General features: G+C 42.5%; 1 protein-coding gene across 13 annotated transcripts in view; it reads right to left on the minus strand.

Annotated features, from left to right (window-relative positions):
- Positions 1–18,180, minus strand: part of KALRN (kalirin RhoGEF kinase) — a 532,117-nt gene that overhangs the window by 40,810 nt on the left and 473,127 nt on the right. For 11 of the 13 annotated variants that reach the window (XM_075430793.1, XM_075430796.1, XM_075430795.1 and 8 more), the window contains 10 exons: positions 15,108–15,203; positions 13,330–13,460; positions 9,543–9,609; positions 8,187–8,290; positions 5,670–5,739; positions 5,001–5,087; positions 4,128–4,220; positions 2,999–3,049; positions 2,594–2,671; positions 1,509–1,694 (listed from right to left, as the gene is read on the minus strand). In XM_075430793.1, the coding sequence (XP_075286908.1) occupies positions 1,509–1,694; positions 2,594–2,671; positions 2,999–3,049; positions 4,128–4,220; positions 5,001–5,087; positions 5,670–5,739; positions 8,187–8,290; positions 9,543–9,609; positions 13,330–13,460; positions 15,108–15,203 (963 nt within the window). The remainder of the gene's footprint in view (positions 1–1,508; positions 1,695–2,593; positions 2,672–2,998; positions 3,050–4,127; positions 4,221–5,000; positions 5,088–5,669; positions 5,740–8,186; positions 8,291–9,542; positions 9,610–13,329; positions 13,461–15,107; positions 15,204–18,180) is intronic. The other 2 variants (XM_075430794.1, XM_075430797.1) reach the window with 1 other exon arrangement.

The raw sequence follows: 18,180 nt of genomic DNA on the forward strand, positions 1-18,180 counted from the left end.
GCCAAATGAAGAAAAGAGGGACTGGAAAATTATCACACAAAAATTTTGAACTCAGGCAGTGGGAACAGCATTGCTTTCATAGGCTGTTTACCTAGAAAAGCAACTCGCACCCTTGAGGCAAGCTAATTTTATTGACGTTAGGAGAGATTTATTTTTCTCTCTTTATCTACAATATACAATTCAGGAATTGTTTCCTGCAGATAAAAGCCTCATTGTTATACATACAATAAACTGAAGTAAAAATGATTCATGTTGTTTCCATATTCAACTTTAATAATGATTTAAATCAGCAATAAGATAAAATCAAAGCTGATCATCTAAATCAAGATGATTGTTTATTTGTACACTTTAGGTTTTTCCTTTATAGCTTTTTCTTCTTTTATATAAAAATAAAATATATTTTATTTGGTTGGAAATTATGAAATACACTGACTTGCAAATAGATATAGGCTTTTCAGTAAATGCTGCAGCTTCTGTCAGCCAAGAAGATGCCTTCATTTCAGTAAATATGCTGTTTATCATAGATTTGTTTAGTTATCTATGGTTAATATGCATTACTTCACCTGATATTGTTCTCTTCTATCTCACATTAATGTACCATTTAACATTTAGAGCAAACACAATGCATTCTCCCACATCTCTTTTTAACCTGTACCTTTGTAAAGGAAATCAATCCCAGGCTGGATTTCCCAGCTTTGAACAATTCAAACGACATTCAAATGAACCAGTGACTTTGCTCCTTCTGCAGGCACAGCAAAGGCTGTTCTATCAGGACATCTATCACGTTCTGTCATTCACCTTCACTTACTATTTCAGAGGTTAACCTGGCATTTATTAAGCAAGCATAAAACCCCTTAAGCAAACAAACAAATATGTATTTTCCCTGGTTACTTCAGTTTTTACTTTTAGTCCCAGCCCCATAATCTGGAAAGATAGTTTAAAACCAAAATTAATTTCTTAAAACTTTCTTTATAGTTTAGCTGGTTTTACAATTCCTCATAGCTGCATTTTTAGAACTGTGTGTGTTTTTGGAATAGTTCTGTCTTCTTGCAACATTCACATTTGTACTAAGAGCCCTCCCCACAATAGGGAGAGTATTTCCAGTAATGTCACATAGAGGCTTCATATTAACTTAAAGTTTGGCCTAAGATGACTGGTTTGGATACTATACCTTCCCCCACCTTTTATGATCATGCTTAAAAGCAACTATTGTATACTTTGTCTACTGCAGGCTTTGTAGCAATATTTGCTAACTCAGAGCTATGAATGACAGCGGACCTGCCCTGGCTGTGGTGCTTGTAAAAATGACCCAGTAAATTTAGACACCTAGTCGTTTATCTAGAGGTGGTCTTAAACAGCTTTTGATCCACTGAAAGGTAAATGCAAATATTTTCTGCACATGGTCATCCACCTATGACAGGACAGACCAGTCTCCCAATACAGAAAATTGGTACGATTTCCTTACGCAACCATCAAACAGAATATGCCTCTCCGTCTCTATTTCTTACCTTTATGCTTTTCTTGAACATGTAGCCTGGTGTTAAAGATCCTTTTCTAAGGAGTTCACTGAAGATAACTATTTGCTCAAAAAGAAACACCCTACGCTCCTTCGGTCGAGACTGAACTCCAGAATCCTGCTCCGTCACGTAGAAGGTGTCCTGCTGCAGCAGCTTGCCTTGAGCTGTCAGCTTGCCCTGAGAAGCAGACAAGGCACCAACATTACACACCCCGACCCACCACAATCCCACAATGCTATGTTTCATGCAGTCCCAGCAGCACTGAATTCACGTGACACATATCCCCTCCAGGTTATCAAAGCAGCAATCTTGTAAATCAAGAGCTCAGTTTAAGTAAAATAACATAGGTGTTCTCTGTTCTCATTGCCACTGATTGTGCATATAAAACCAAAAGCATCAAGTAGACTCTCTTGTAGTTAATTTCAAACACTGTTCCCATTATGTAGTTTGTTACTGTAGTGCCTTGGATTCCCTCTAGTCATGAGCTCTCCATCACCCCTTAAGCCAGCAGGCAGTGACACAACACCTCTGAAGGTGCAAAAACCCAGGACCTACCCGTTTGCAGGAATGCTACAATGCATAATACAGTAAGACAAACTTGACTTTATTTTGGTGATAAGACATCTCACCAGGACTGACAAAGTCTGCATTGGCTTAGTTACAAACCACAAGCTGTAACCTGTGGGGTTATAACTCACCAGCCCCATCCTGGACGTTGCCAAACTCAGAGGGAGGTGTTAACATGTTAATGCTAGGTCACCTTACTAACAGGCAGAGCAGTCCGGTTCACCACATATTTTGCTCTGGCAATAGATGTAGGAAGCGTAATTCAAACTTGCAGAAGCTTTTACAGACCTCCCATTTTGAAGAAACAATAGACAGCTTGTCACAAGTTCAGAGTGAGATGTGTATCACCCCCACCTTTGAAACCTCACCAAAGCATGCAGCTCGGCACTGGAGAAGAACAAACACTAGATAAACAGCCTGGAGTAGAGTAGGTTTGTAGAGACAATCATAGAAACATAAAATACTTTTCTTTGCCTAGTTGTTATTATAAGCAGAATGCAAATTCATACCTCAAAGCCTTGGAGGCGACCCAGGTTCATCATATCATTGCAACGTTTCGGTACAAGGCACATTAATTCAACTGCTTTCTGTTAAGGAAAAAGGTTGTTGTATTACTACTATAGAATCAGAGGGTTCCTAAAAGCAAAGTGTCAAATAATGAACTTCAATAGGACAATCACTGCTAGCGGTTATTCACAATGAGGCTCTCACGCGCTGAAGATATACGGTAATGTCTAAAAGAGTGGTACACCATCAATACAGGACTGCACCTTCATCTTCTCCTTCTGACTTAAGCTAAGAGAAATACCACATCTAGAATATCAGTGGGATCTTCAACTATTGTCAAAGGAATACTGAGGTTTTCATTCCTCCATAGAAAATGCCGTTAGATAACATAGCACATGAAAACACACCTCTATATCGGAGCACTCCAGACCAGCTTTTTCACTGTACCGCAGGAAGTCCTGGAGAAAGCAGAAAGGTTGGCATTAAGGCACTTCAGAAAGAGAACACAAAAGATGCCAGTTTGAAAACAAAAAAGGATATTCAGCACTAGGTTTTCGGAGAAGGAACTTGCTAATATTAATAAATACATCTTCAGAGGCTGCTAAATGTTATAACCACTTTATAGATATGGAAAAGGGGTGCGGATGGTTGCTGAAAACGTCAAAGAAAAAAGACAAAGCTGGGATTAACTCTTCAGAGTGCTGACTTGTTCCCCATTTTAAGTCACAAGACCACACACACATGAAGATCTTTCTTTTCCTTGTGGCATTTCAGGCAACATGCTGATGTCTCTTTCCTAGTGCACAATTACCAAACTGTGGCCTGATAGCAGCCTGCTTGAGACTAGTCCAAAAAAGAGAAGAAGCCAGCTCAGAGCCATGGTATTGCGTGCGGGAGATTACAGGGCAGGGTTCAGACACGCCTAATTTGAGATTTTAGCTTGTAGAACCCTAGGGATGAATTTTCAGAAATACTGAGTAATTGGCATTGTGGATAAAGTCAGCAGAAGCCAGAGTGGTCAGACTCCTTGAGAAAAAAATTGCCAAGGGCTCTCCAGATTTTAAGACATCAGAATATTCTGGAAGTAAGTTTCTTTTGCTAATTTGAAGAGAGATCATTAGAAATGGAGGCCACAGCATTTATTAGAAGCATGCCATTCAGCACCAAAGACAGGCTTCATTAACACGCTTGTGCGTTTTTATTGCAATTTAAAATATTGAACAAAAGAGTGCTCTGAAACTCCAGAGGAAGAAAATCCCTATTTGAAGTTTATTCTTCTATTAAAAAAATCTAATAGAAAATAGTAAAAAAGTCTTTTTATTATCCTATATTGCAAATTACTGCCACAGATGTGGCCCTCCTGCTCTCAGGACATTTTCCATGTGACTCTGTCACTGTATGCCCCTGTATAAGCAGACTCTTTCCTCTTTATTTGGTGAAGTTATTCCTCAGCTGAAACTAAGGCTGATTTAAAATAACATTGTCTAATGCAAGACACAGACTATAGTTTAGTCCAAACTGCATCTTTCCACTCACCTTGAGAAGAAGTTGATATTTAGTTATTCTTTGAATGGGTTTGATCAGAAAGTCACTGATGGTTAGCCGTTGGCTTATTTCCTGTTGAACCTCCTAAAAATTGAGGATTAAAAACAATTGCAAACAATCACAGAGTAAGACTGGGAATGTGATAAAATGTCTCAGCAGAGATGTGCTTCCACAGAAAGTTAGTCTCTTCTTAATCTTTTGTTTGCAAGAGGGAATTTTAGAGGATTTAAAAATCTGGCATATCCTATTTAGGCAAGGACTGGGCAAAAGTCGTGACCAAGCTGGAAGGCGTTGGAAAGCACAGGGGCCCTGCCCCCTTCGAGCTGACCCAGCAGGACTGCAAGGTCTGGAGACTGCTCTTTCCACTGCAGCAGGGATTAGCTCACAAAGAAGTCCTGCAGAGCATGCCTCATGCCCTGGGGTGAAATGAAACATCCTTCCCTTGTTAAATAAGCCTCTTTTGCATTAATGTCTAAATGTGTCTCGTCCCAAAGATTTCTTGAAACACACAAATTTATTGGGAATTTATGATAGGCATCACTCAGCTCCAATGACTTTTACCTCCTGCCCTGTTTGTAGACTACGGATTAAAAAGTCAGATTTAGGACCGAAATCAATGCAGTTGTGGCACTCTGAGGACCATGGGCAGTCAGTACTGGATTAAGTATTTATTAGAAATTAACAACATGACAACTTGAAATAAACGAAATAACTTTTTGCTCCTGTAGCAGAGACTTAAGCAGCATGTGCAGAATCAAAATCATCTAGAGTTTCTCTTAGATAAACCCCATAGGTGACAGAATAGTCTACCTGACTAGGACCCACAGCTGTAAGTAGCAGTAATGTATAATAAGCAATGCTTACCTCAAAGTATGCCTCATACTCGGCTACTATATATTCAGATCGTGGCTTGTTTTGGCAATATACCACATACATGTGTAATCGCCGCTCCTGTGAAAGCAAGAGGCACAGCAGCCTGGTGAGATACTGCCTACCATTCTGTTCTGCTACTAAAAGCTGGCAGAAAGTTGCTAAGATGTTCTGCTTGGTCTTCCTTATTTTTTATTTAATCAGAGATTTAGTTTGCTGAAGTAGGGAAGTGAATTGACAACTGGTTCTGTTCCCCACTTCTGCACCTCAGGCAAGGGGAGGTTTCCATGGGCGCAGCCAGTTAGAGATGTTGTCCCCATGCTGGTAGGTCTGAAAATTGCTATAGAGCTGTGCTCTGGCTAATATCACACAAACATGTCAATCATAGCAGTTGGTAAGTATCCTCCATAATTATATTTTGGCAAGTGTTCTTGGCCACATCAACCTTGCCCCCAAAATAAGAAGTCTACAGGAAGACAACGATTAATGCTTTAGTTCAATCCAGCTGCTCACTGAAGATGCATAACTATAGGGCTATTTTATGTTTAAATTAAGTTTAGACATGTAAAACTATCAAGCCGACACAAGCAGGTATTTTTGGAAAGGAGCCATCACACCCTAAATGACAATTATACTAGAGACAGGTAACAAAATAAAACTTACATGCTTAATAAAAAGCTGTGCTAAACGCTCAGGTTCTTGAAGACATTTTTCCAGTTCAGCCAGGAAAAAGCTGAAAGAAAGGATATTAGCATTTCAGAATACGTCTTTTCGTCATCCCAGCAGCAAACTACTTGTCCTTCAAATATTTCAGTGCAACTTTAGCTATAGTATTCAATAATAAATGAAAAGGTAAGCTCGGCTTCAGCCCTTAATTATGGCAATTCTACAACATTAGATGAGAGCTGTGAAATATGGAGGTCTTGCCTTGCAAACTATCTGCTCTTCTTTATTATTACAGTAGTTTCAATTTTTAAAAAATGCCAATTACTATCTAATTGCAAGAGTTGCTTTCCTTCACTGAGAACTCCCAAAGCAAAACTTTTCCATTTACCAAAACACTTGTGAAAACTCAGCTGAAGCTTTACCAGGAATTCTCAGTTGCATGAGCAGATTTGGAGTACTGGTCAATGTGAAAGAGATGCAGAAGTTTCCACCTGAATAAACAAATCAACGTGTTTTTGCTGGTGGAGTTTTGGTATGTTCTCCTTTTCACTGGTTTTCAGTATATTGCTGTTAGTAATATTCTGTAATTCATAACAGTAATAGTAATTTATAAACACAGTCTCTACCTTGACATGCAGCTTTTGTGAGGTCATTCATTCTAGCTGGAATGCCCTTACCAACAATATAACTGGGATACTTAAAAGTGAGCTAAAAGCTACTAAACTAAACTTTAAAAAATACTGGCAGGCTTTGTTAACTGGTAGACAAATCCTGACAATTTCCCTTTCCATGATCTTCCTCTTTTTCACTACAGGATTTCTGTCTCGGATGCCTCTGTGGATTTGCTACAGTAGTCACATTTGGTGAGGGGACGTGCCTGCAACAGTCTGGTCTCAAGAAATCCCAGGACCTCAAAAGATGAGCACTGGACAGCTGTCCCAACTAAAAGTCCCATCACTACCATCAGATACAGCTACTTCCACAAGTCAGTCCTCTGTAAATGTTAAATTCATCTGCATTTAAATAGACTTCTTGACCCAGGTATGCAGAACTAAAAATAGGTAATCCCCCCTGTGTGTTACAGAAAACTCCCATCATCACAGTTAGACTGTGAATAGCACTGATATAAAACACTCTGTTGCTGGTATCAGCTTAATATACGGTGAAGCTTTTTCTAGCTTCTTTTTTTATGTGCTCACAAGGGCATCTGTCAGAACACAAGGGCAGGCTCAGGCCGTGAGATAAGCACCTGTGGGACACACGATGGGAAGGACACCGTGTTTCTTGGGTGAGGGAAATGTCCAAAGTTGAAGGAAGATCCAGCCTGGTGTCCATTGCTCAGGCATTCACAAGCATGCTCAAATTCTGCTTAGCTGGAGCTGTAGACTATTTCTGAGTGGCAGAGTTGAAATGATGACCATATTGTCCATAAGCAAGACATTGCTGTTCATAAAGTTACAGCAGAAATGGCTCAGGGTTTGAAATAAGCCTTGTGTTTCCAGCAGCTTTTTAAAAGCTACTTGTATGAGTAAGATTTTCAAGGAATAGAGTTCCTAACTCAGAGTCAAAAGCACCAGCTAGGCCAAAGCACGTCAGAGCTTTCACGTGAGAAGGATCTTGAAGGTATTTGCATTTTGTCACCCTACTAGCCAAATACTGCTGGTACGGTCAGCCTTCATGATCCTGTCAGCTGGATGTGAAGATGTTCGTGTTGCTGTGAACCACAAGACACAGCAAGTAAGCCATGTCGGCACTGGTACTGCTCATCAGCATGATGAACTGAGCCTACAGCCGTGACCCAAGAAACAATTGTGGCAGCCTCAGCAGCTTTCCTGAGGATCCAGCAAGTACTCCACAAGCAGCAGCTCTCTGGGAGCTGTGTTGGGACTGCTTATGAGCCATAGCTCAGAAGCTGTGGATGGACCACAGTCATATCTCCCATTGAGCCTCCTGTTGTGGCTCCCCAGCAAGGAGTGGCAGTGCCGCTGGCAGTGCAGCACTGACACAGAGCAGACTCTCCTGTGTGCAATGTTTTGGTCACACTGGCCAGCACTCCTGGCATGGTGTTTGAGCCAGCATAAAGCTGCATCTGCCACCAGAGACAGCATGACAAACACCCTCCCATGAAGCCAGGCAGTGCGAAGCTACAGCCCACTAAAGTTTTTTTTGACTGGGAAAAATTATTTTATGTAAGACCGATGCTTTGTATCATGCAGTTGTGCTGTTTTGGCTGGCTAGACGTCAAGATCTAGTGTATCATGAAACTGTGGCTAAAAGCACAAGAATTAGAAAATTCAGGATTCAACGTAGCCATGATTTTTTATATTATTACACAGCACTTACAAACCAACAGAGACCATTTAAAGTGAGGCAACATCCTTTGGAAGTTCAGGCCTGAATGACCTGCTGATGTTCAATTAACAGCAGCTTAGACATATAGACACCATATACCCCAATCCTTTATGGACGAGTGGTTACAAAGGTGCTTAAAAAGGAATTAAACCAAAAACTTACTCTTTGTGCCAGTCATAGATCTGGTGAATATTGCCAAATACTATCTTGTCTTTCCCTTTCATATCTTCAGAAACTCCTTTTTCTTCTATGCTCTTCATGAAGCCCTTTAGGATTAATATTCAGTGATTAGCAAAGAGTTCATTTGAAGGGGGAGCATAATTACACTCTTTTTTTCCAAAGAAGAAAAAGTTTAATGTCAGGATTTTTTTACACTGAAAATGCTTAAAATACCTTTTGTACAATTTAAAACCAGAAAACCATCTAGATACTTTAAATTACACAGTTTGCTTAAAAGAAAGCTTTAAAGGACTTATTCTGAATATCTACAATAGCTACAATACTTCTACAAACCATTATTAGATGTCATTGAAGTGACAAGTGCAATTAGAAGATATAAGTTAAATAAAAGTAGTTTATCAAGCTCTTGGCTTCTCTGGTAAGAGGAAGCAGCCAGACTCTGCAGAGTTCTCCCATTCAGCACCACGAGTATTTTTTGGCAGTGCTAAGCTAAGCAGTGAGTTTAAAGGGTCACATGAACATAATTTCTCACACCTCCTGAGAGTTTCTTTATAAGTCTTTGAAGCACTGCAGCCCTATTGGGTTTGCCAGTGGTGTAAGCAGAAGATAACACAAAGGTCTTCAAGTTTGGAAGCTGCTGATGGGCTGATAATTCTCCTTGTACTAGTGAATGTCACCAGCATTGCCGAAAGCCCACTTCAATCACGTGCCTCCAGTTCTGAGTCCTTGCTGGGAAAAAAAACTGGACCCTGCGTGTGAGCTGGTTCTGACAGGTAATCCCTAGGGATCAGCCAGGTCTTTACAAGCTGAAGCTTAAAAAACTATGACTGTTTTTTAACAGAAAAAACCCCTGAACTCTATTTTATCAAAACAATAATCCACAGGCCACACGCACCTCAGCACAGATCCAAACTCAGCTTCTGGAAAGGTACTCAAACACAGGACTTCAGTCCAGGTGCAAACTCAAGTAAAGTACATGTTACCATTACTCAATATGGCAGCACGAAAAGTATGAAATAAGTGGCAGGAGCATAAGTTATTCTCCACTGCTGCCCTTAAGGCTGCATTACAGCAGAAAGAGTTTGTCACATGCAGGGTAGCCAAGAAAAACCTTTGCACGCTGGAGCTGAAACCTAAAATACATTTGTTAAATGGAAACAAAAATAGTTTCCAAAGACATTTCTTCTTGTTTCTGTCAACACGAGAAGGGGACCATGGAAGCAGAGTGCAAAATAAAGCAGTTTGTTTCTCATGCTGTATTTTTTGTTGTTGTCACTTGTCAGCATGGTGCTTTTTAGTGCGAAAACATTTTGCAAAGCAGGGTTTGCTTCAGCTCACCTCCACAACAGTTCCCAAGTCTTTGACGTAGTCTTTTTCAGTCTGTACCAGCTCATTTAAGACAAACCTAATTTAAAACAGAACACACATGTATTTGAATATATTCCTTGATGTTACCGTTTGCTCCTCTTATCACATATTACGTCTCCATAAAACCCCATTGTCACCCCGGTCACGTAACATGACTCGCTGTTCATTCACTTATAGCTCAGTGGAATGTAAACGACAAAACCGTCACATTTCAGGTCAGGGTAGTTTCAGTTCTCTTCAACACTCTTTCCTCCTGTCCCTCTTCCCCCTCACATCCCAGAATGGTGCAAGAGCAGCAGCATAACCCGCTGCCTGTACTTGGAACTAACTCTTCCCTGCTCTCCTCTCCTCCACCCCCCCCATGCAGCCCTCCTGACAGTGATGGAGATGTGTCCTGACCCATTTTGCAGCTAGCAGGAAAGGATTTCTTGCCCCAGTCCCTCTGGCTTTGCCCAAGATTCAGAAATTAAGATTTAATTTGGAAGTTTCAAACACTTGGAAAACAAATCCCCGCTCCCATCATAACCAAGAGCTTAATCTTTCAGACTAGGTAATCTATGAGTGGATGTCCTATGCTTTACACTGATTTCAGAGCTAATAATCCTGGGCAGGAGAGTCATGTAATGAAGGCCTGATGCATGCAAACAACAGCAAGCTAAAAAAAGCCCCTCCTTTGTAAGTCAAACTGACGAATCACATAATGTTCTTTCGAGGACAATTTCAAAAAGTTACTGCTTGCTGCAGACAGTTTGCCTCTCAGTTACGCCAATACATAGATTTGGCACATGACAAATAAACTCCATCTGTGCTCAAGTTCACTATGGCAGTAACAAGGCTAACAAGATAGAGTGCCTTCATGTCTAATATTGCCCTGTTCACATCAGTCAGCAGACTGACCCACTTGAAATGATAGGGCTGAGGGCAAACAGTGCTAAGATAAAAGCTTGGCTGAAAATATCTAGAGGGGAAAAAAAAAAGTTGACTGGCATTGCAAGGAGAGACTCACTTATGAGAGGTTACTGAGAAAATAAATCCTGCTCCTGCTGCACTCCCAAAGTGTCCCTTGCCCAGACAGAGCGGAGGAGATACTTAGGACACGTGGCAGGAAGAGGTCAAACAGCTTCTTGTTCATTTGAGAGTGAAATCCGGCCCCCTTGGCAGAAGGCCGGGCTGGCAGCGGCAATGCCAGATGCTTGTGCTCTCTGCTGTGCCCTGCCAAGTTGTGTGCCTGGGTAGTAAACACGTGCGGGGCAAAAGGCTGCTCTTTCACAAAGCAGCAGCGTGTGGCCTGAACAAGCGCGTGCTGCGCAGTCCCCTCTCGCTGGCTGACCCACCGCGCCCTCGCGGAAGGTTCGCCACGTCTCCTCTGCCTGGCCAGGCGTGCTGGGAGGTGATGTTTCGGCTCGCACTGCCTCTGTCTGTGCTGCTCTCCGCCAACGCAGAGAGCTGCTGAGGGGATGGGGAGAACTTATCCCATCTGCCCGCTGCCCCCTCCCCCACCCCCAGCTGGACTTCTGTGGTTTAAGTTACTGCAAGGATACACCTTGCCAAATCCTGCTCTAAAAATGAGGCAGCAGGTACTTACAATATGTCATGCTGCAGGACATGCAGGCAGGTGGGTGTGAACTAAAAATCAGTGCAGTGACCAGGTGTCTATCAGGTGAACAGACTAAGCTTCCAAGTTCACACCTCTATTAGGAACCAGGGTCTGCACCTCCACTGCTTACCTTAAACTCAGCACCAGCATTCCCTCAGCTCCCCTCTTCCTAGCAAGCAGAAAAATCAACCTTGACCATCTCTGTTAGTTCTCTGATGCCTACCTGACACAGAACCTTAGAAGGTATTCCCAAATTTAAGCTAAGAAGCATGCTACCAAAAATTCAAGTTCACTCATCTCCTCATCTGATAACACGAAGCAAGGGCAGGCAGTTGCTTGGCAAGTGCTTGCCCTGGTCACTAGCAGATACGGACTACACAGCTGTATTTAAAATGGCATGAACTGGAACAAGGATAGAGCCTCCTCACTTCTACATAAGTCTGAATATCTGGGTATCTTGGTAACTCCGCATTCAATCTATACTGAACAACACTACTCGATAATACTATTGCCTTACTGCTCACAGAAATGCAGCGATCAAGCCTGATGGACTATGGGTTTCCTAACGCTAGGGCTAACTGCTGGCATGCACATGGTGCCAGAGACACAGGAAATTACTGCCCATGCCTGCGCAAGGATTCAGCCACTGTTTTGTGGGGAAGGGGGGGGTCACAGGTCGAGCTGGGAGCTCAGCTGCCTCATACGGCTACGGAATTAAACCCAGCGAGCTGCGGAGATACAGAACGCAGACACAAAGGAGCTGGAGAGGAGACAGATGTCTTGTGCTGAAAGCCACTAGCAGGTGCTCCTAAGCGTCCTGGCTCTTAGGAAATCTGGACAGAGGCAGCCACTAATTACGCACAGCACGCTGCCAGTCCCCCTGCCAGCAGTGTTGCACGCTAGAAAGCGTTTCTGTGTCTGTGCCTACAGTGGCAAAGGTCTCTGCACTAAAACTGCAACCTGCAGTTAGTTGCCAGTTACCTAATTAATGAATTGCTACCAGGGAAACCCAAGAACTTGCAATATCGAGGAACTTCTAGTAGACAGCTGTCTAGCAGAAAACTTCTCCCATTCAGAAATACATCCAGAAGTGTCATGCCCCTGCCTGTGGCGGGGAGGTGACCCAGTCCTCACTGTGTCGCTTCTCTGGTTTCCTACAACAAACTGCAGGAGCAAAGGATGGCTTTCCAGACCTGTGACACTTTGCTCCTACTCTCCCTTCTGCTCTTAACTACCTCCTTGTTCTCCCCGACTTGGTTTCCATCTGTTTCTTGGCATCTTTCCCAAATGGGGAAATGCTCTTCTTCCACTTCTCACCTTACCACACTCCAGTGAAACCTGTACTGACTGTTACTTTTACCCTCAGTCTACCATTTGATTAGATCATTGCAGTTACTGTTGTTAGTGTAAGAAGCAGTATAAAGAAAACAGCTACATCAGCTCTCTTTCATGTAATTGTTAATTCTGTTTCTCCAATTGTCTGTGTCCTTCAGCTGAACTATGCATTTAAGAAATGCTTCAAGTGTGATAAGCTTTGAAGGCACAAGGATTATTTTCATTACATTTAAAGGAGTGCACATATAATTTTAAAAGACAACTTTCATGACCTGCCACCATTTCTTTCCTCTCCCACTGCCGTGAACATGGGGGTTTCCCAAATGAAACTTTCTCCTCAGTGGTGTGTTTCCACCACAAATGCATCTGAATTCTGCCCTTCCTTTGGTAATAACTTAGGCAAAAAAAAAAAAAAATTCTCTCATTCAAAAATCCTAGTGGGATTTTCTGTTTTTTCCCTTGAAGGTAGCTAAAAAGGTTAACCACATATCCCCCTTTGAGAGCTGATTTTACTTCTGGCAATGCAGTAAGTACCAAGGCAAACATCTCAGCAATACTTGTCTAGCTCTTTGGAGGCTTTTACAGCAACAGATATTTGCTATCTGGGGTAAAAGCTGTACATTTTAAAGAGCGATGATGAGAACTTCCTGGATGTGCAGGTGCTTTTATGAAGTCTTTTTACAGGTTAAGAAAAAACAAGCAAGCAGAACACAGTTTTAGTCCCAGTTCTGTGCTCATTCACTGACCACAGAGTATGCTTTCAGGCCAGCTGTGTGTCCTCCTTGGGTGCATATTTCAGACTGGAGAACCAGCAAGACAACTTACATCCTGCCTCTCATTGCTTTGGCTTTTTGCTCCTCTTCAAGGTTTCGTGGGGGAGTCGAAGGCGTCATTCCTTCGTTTAAGCAGCCAGTAGCATCTTTTAAGCTTCCTCGGTAAGATCCTCCTTCAAGGGTCTAAAAAAACCCCAAAGAATGATAGAATAAACATTATTCTTGAACACCAGCATCAGTGTTATCTTCCGTTTCAAGTCAGTTCTGCAATCACACTGCAGTCTAAAACCAAGCAGAGTATTCAGCAATACTTTCCTGCAGGACTTAGTGAAACACAACCAAACTAGTTTTAAGATGATATAAGACCTCTCCAAAAAATCATCAAAACAGAGAAGGTGGAAAAAGATGTTCCAGTAACTCCAGGATGAGAAACTCTTCCAAATAATTTTGAAACAACCTGAAAATGTCCTGGTGTCTGAAGCAGAACCAGTGTTAGGCTACACATGGCGAGTGTTTCTCTGCCAAAGACCGAATGGGGATTCTTTGTATTACAGTAAAACACAAAATGAAACAGAAATAGATGGATACATAGTAACATTCCACAATAATTAAAGTTTCCCCCAAATCCCTGGAAAGTAATTGCAATTGAGCTAACAGTCTGCATGCGGGGGAGAGAAAATAAAATATCCTCTGAAAATACATCTAACTGCATTAATGAAATACTTTTCAATTTGTTAGTCCCTTGATGGAACAAAACTATTCTGAGTAAATTTTCTGGGAATGTCCTTTCCGGTTCCCATGTCACAAAGAGCTCCTTCACCACTTATTCCTTCTCAAACGCTCCATGCACGCTGACTATCTTCATGTACCAACATCTCAAACCGAGAAAGTATCAAAACCTTCTGAAATGATTTGCTAGATAGAACTGCTTGGACAGAGTTACAGCAATTTAATGATCACTGCGGGTTTTTTTGTTTTGTTTTTACTCTCTTCATCCTTCTGTTATACGTTAGGAAATGAAACTTTGTAGGCTCCTCATAACCCTGCTCTAATGCTGACTTGTTAATTAAGTTAACCTTGCTCAAAGCAAGAATTTACCTAACTTTAGAGGTCCTGAGACATGCAGAAAAGGGTTTAGCTTTGATATTAACATTTTCAACTGTTTTAGGGAAAACTCAAGAGAAGCCAAGATATAAAACTGGATTTACTCCTTGTCCAACAGACATGGGACCAGACAAGAGGAGCACACGACACTGAAATTTTTGAACAAATTAAACCCAGAGCGTTTTTATTGCTTCTTCCACTCCCTGTCGGAAAGAGCTGACAAGGCAGATTGAAAGTGACACATGAATCTCTGTGAAATTAAAGCACAGCTGTGATACTTCAAGCAGTTCTACTCTTTAGAGGGTCTTTTCAGGGAAGCCAGAATACCAAACAAATTCACTTGTTGGGTAGTAAAACTCCTGTGCCTCGGAACAAGGTTTAACACAAAACAAACAAAACATCCCACTGTGTAAAATATTTGAAAGAACACCAAGACCCCAGAAAGAGTACAGTACAGTAGCTCGCACTCGGCGAAGCCTGCTCCAAAAGCACCTTTCGACTATGCAGTGCAGACCTTACATGGCAACATGAGATGTAGGCTTCACCTCATATGGGGAGCAAAAATATTAGACGCTCTACTGAGAAGTAGAGCATGTAGGGTTAATAAAAGCACAGCAGATGAAGGTGGAAAGCAAGGAAACCAGAAACAAGAGGCAGACTTCAAAGCCCTTCCCTACAGTCATATTAGGCCTGTTGTGTACACAGTTTTCACAACACTAAACTTACCAGCTTACTTTTGACCAACTTTTCTATTGCACTGACAAGATCCGCAGCAGTTGGGACATCGGAGGAGCTCTGTCGAGCAGCTAGCAAAGAAGAGGACTGCAAGACACCAGGTTGCAAAGGAAAAGCAAGTTAGCAGGATGAGAAGGGAGTAGGAAACCAGCCGTCAGTGAAGCAGCTTCTGGGACAGGAGAATGAACACGGCAGGCAGCAGGAGGGTTAGAGGACCACATGCATGGCCAGGTGAGTGAATGTTGCCGCATCAGACAAGCACAGGATTGCCATCCACTTCTGGCTGCACATCTCCCTGCAGCACTTCCTGGGAACCAGGGAACAGCATCAAAGAACTGAAGTTCATTTGCAACTAGGCTACAGTACTCTTAATATCTGTTGGTTCCTCCTTCGAAGGACATCTACAGTCTTAAAGGCTCCAGAAAATTGATCTTCTTACTGCAGATGTACAAAACTACCTGCTCCCCCATACATACATGTTTAATAAACGCCGTTACGTAAAAGGTACGCATGGAGTTACAGGCAATAGGCGAGGGAGGCAGGGGGGAACAAGTCATTCCCTCTCCCTTCCCCACAGATCAGCTGCAACTCCAAATGAACCAGATGACACCTCCCATTCATGCAACTTCAGCCATCTGAAATACTTATCTTCTCTCTTCCCTCGCTGCAATCAGTGTAGAGAAAACACCCCTGCATATCTCATCTGTCCTAGGTTGCTCGCACAGGAGGGCAGAGGCGTGGAGACGCCCACTTTTCCCTACTGACATTAGTTAGAATATTTTCAGCCTCGCTTCTCTATGCCTGTCTGTTGGTGGTCACAGGTATTGAATTTTAGGTGCCTGACATCAAGTAGTGTCTTTGGATGTCTCCACATTCAGGTAGCCATAGCTTATATCTGCTGGTTGTTGCAAATCTCCAGAAACACAGAGACCTCAGAAATGTGCTACCCAAGCATTGCCATGGCGCTGCGAAGACTGACCTCTGTGTGAAATACTCAGCTTTAGCTTAAGGTTTTTGATCTATATGGACCTATTCACCCCTTGGCCTTTGTTATAAGAAACCTCACTTTGAAAACCCAGACTCATGCGATAGCTGTAGGAGTTGGTATTTATTAGCTCACCTGTATGTACATTTCTTCTGAACGAAATACAAGCGCTGACTAAAACTATAAGCTCTTCGATAACCTGTTTTCGGCAGGCTGACACAGACTAAAGCATGGCTAGATTTTTATAAATTCACCATTAGAATTATTAAAAAGCTTATTCATCTCTCAGCTGCTTAATAAAAGTCTTCTGGAGAGCAGCTATTTCAGCGAAGTCACTGTGCAGGTGCCAACGAACACGCATCTGAGATTAAAGAGTGCTGGGGAGTGAGACATGGAAATGTGACGGCAGGAACTGGGCAGCTGGCCACCTCCGTAAGCGGCCCTTTGGGGAGGCTGCTCATGTAGAGTGACACAGCGCCAGGATGAGAAAAAAAAGGCAGAGGAGACCAATCCCAGCCAGAAGTCTTGTGACAGAGCAGAAGTGTGAACAGCCTGTCACCCGTCATCTCATCTTGCACAAATAATACATCTAATCAACAGAGCTAATTACAGCAACAACAAAAACTACAGGTAATCAGGCTGGTAATTGAGGAATTAGGCTAGTAATGCAGGAATCTCATACAAATGTAAAAGCTCAGACAGCCTGTTTCACCTGCAATGCGGACAGACGTGTCTAGGAAAAAAAAAAGACTGAAAATTGGGACTTTGAAGAGATACTGGACTAATACATAGACAATAACCATCAAACATAATCATTCTAGCAGGAGGAGGCACTAAACAGCTGTCGCTCTCACTTCTTTCAACTGAAATTGCTCAGTATCTCTGAAAAGCAAATAGCTGCCCGATTTTGAAGGGATCACCGGAATATTTGCTGCCTACAAGTCTTTCAGGGTAAAATAAAACTCTTCCGTGGTTGACAAGAGAGCCTGGTTTGCGTGGGGCAAATTGAAAAATGGTGTTTCTGTTTCCCAGTAAGTAAATTGTTAATTTCTAACATCTTGCAATTTGTCTTTATAAGAGCCCCCAGGCACGGCAAGACACGATTATTGCTGCCTTGAGCTCAGGGAAAGGTGCCACCCCCTGCAGACGTCTCCCACCTACCGCTGCCACTTCCCCACGCTGCTGCTGGTCCAACCTCAGCCCGTGGCTGCAGGCAGTAGCAGGACATGAGCAGGGAGCTCTGCCTAAATTACCATTAAAGAACTTTTGGCTCCAGCGTGACTCCAACGTCGCTAAAGCAGCCCTCTTGTGACAGGGAATTCAGGAGCAAGTTTGTGAGTTTAAGTTTTTTTACCTTATGACAAAAAGTGTGTAGGGGAAGAAAAAGAGGGGGGGGAAAGGGTTTCAGGTGCATCTTGCTCTATTTAATCTTCTCCTTCAGGAGCGGGTGAAGGAATAGGATGTAAAACACTATGAAGTTCAGACATCTGGAGCAGAAAACTGTTTAGTTCCACAACATTGGCGCTGTCAGAAATGTATTTAAGAAATTCTGAAATCACACGGCATGTTAAAAATCAAAAATAGTGACCCGACTAAAATCCCAACACCCCCCCACCCCAAAAAAGCAAACTAACCCCAAAACGTTTAGCTAAACACAACAGGGAAAAAGCCAGGAGCAACTGGTGGTGTGCTGGGCATAGATCCACCACAGCTCTGCATTGCCGACCTTTTGCCTCTGCCCCTCGCCAGACAGCCATCAGCAGATGCAGCACTCAAAGGGCAAGAGATCCGCGACTCCAGCTGCTTCCTTCTGCTCTTGCTGCCACCACAATGTCATAAGCTTCCTGACAGATTAGCAGCAAGGCCCCGAATCCTTACCTCCATCATTCTGCTCCTTGAGTCCCAGAAATATTTGCACCCTTTTCTCTCTGTAGTTCCAAACTCCTGCCTGAACCTTCCCCAAGAACATTCTGGGTTGATTTTTTTTCTGACAATTTATTAATCTCCCCTATCCTTGCTTCTTTGCGTGCAGTAATTACAATCAGAGGATAGAGATACAGAAGTGGCAGTGCTAAAAAC

The sequence above is a fragment of the Opisthocomus hoazin genome, chromosome 9 (assembly GCF_030867145.1).
Source record: "Opisthocomus hoazin isolate bOpiHoa1 chromosome 9, bOpiHoa1.hap1, whole genome shotgun sequence".
Classification (NCBI taxonomy): Eukaryota; Metazoa; Chordata; class Aves; order Opisthocomiformes; family Opisthocomidae; genus Opisthocomus; species Opisthocomus hoazin.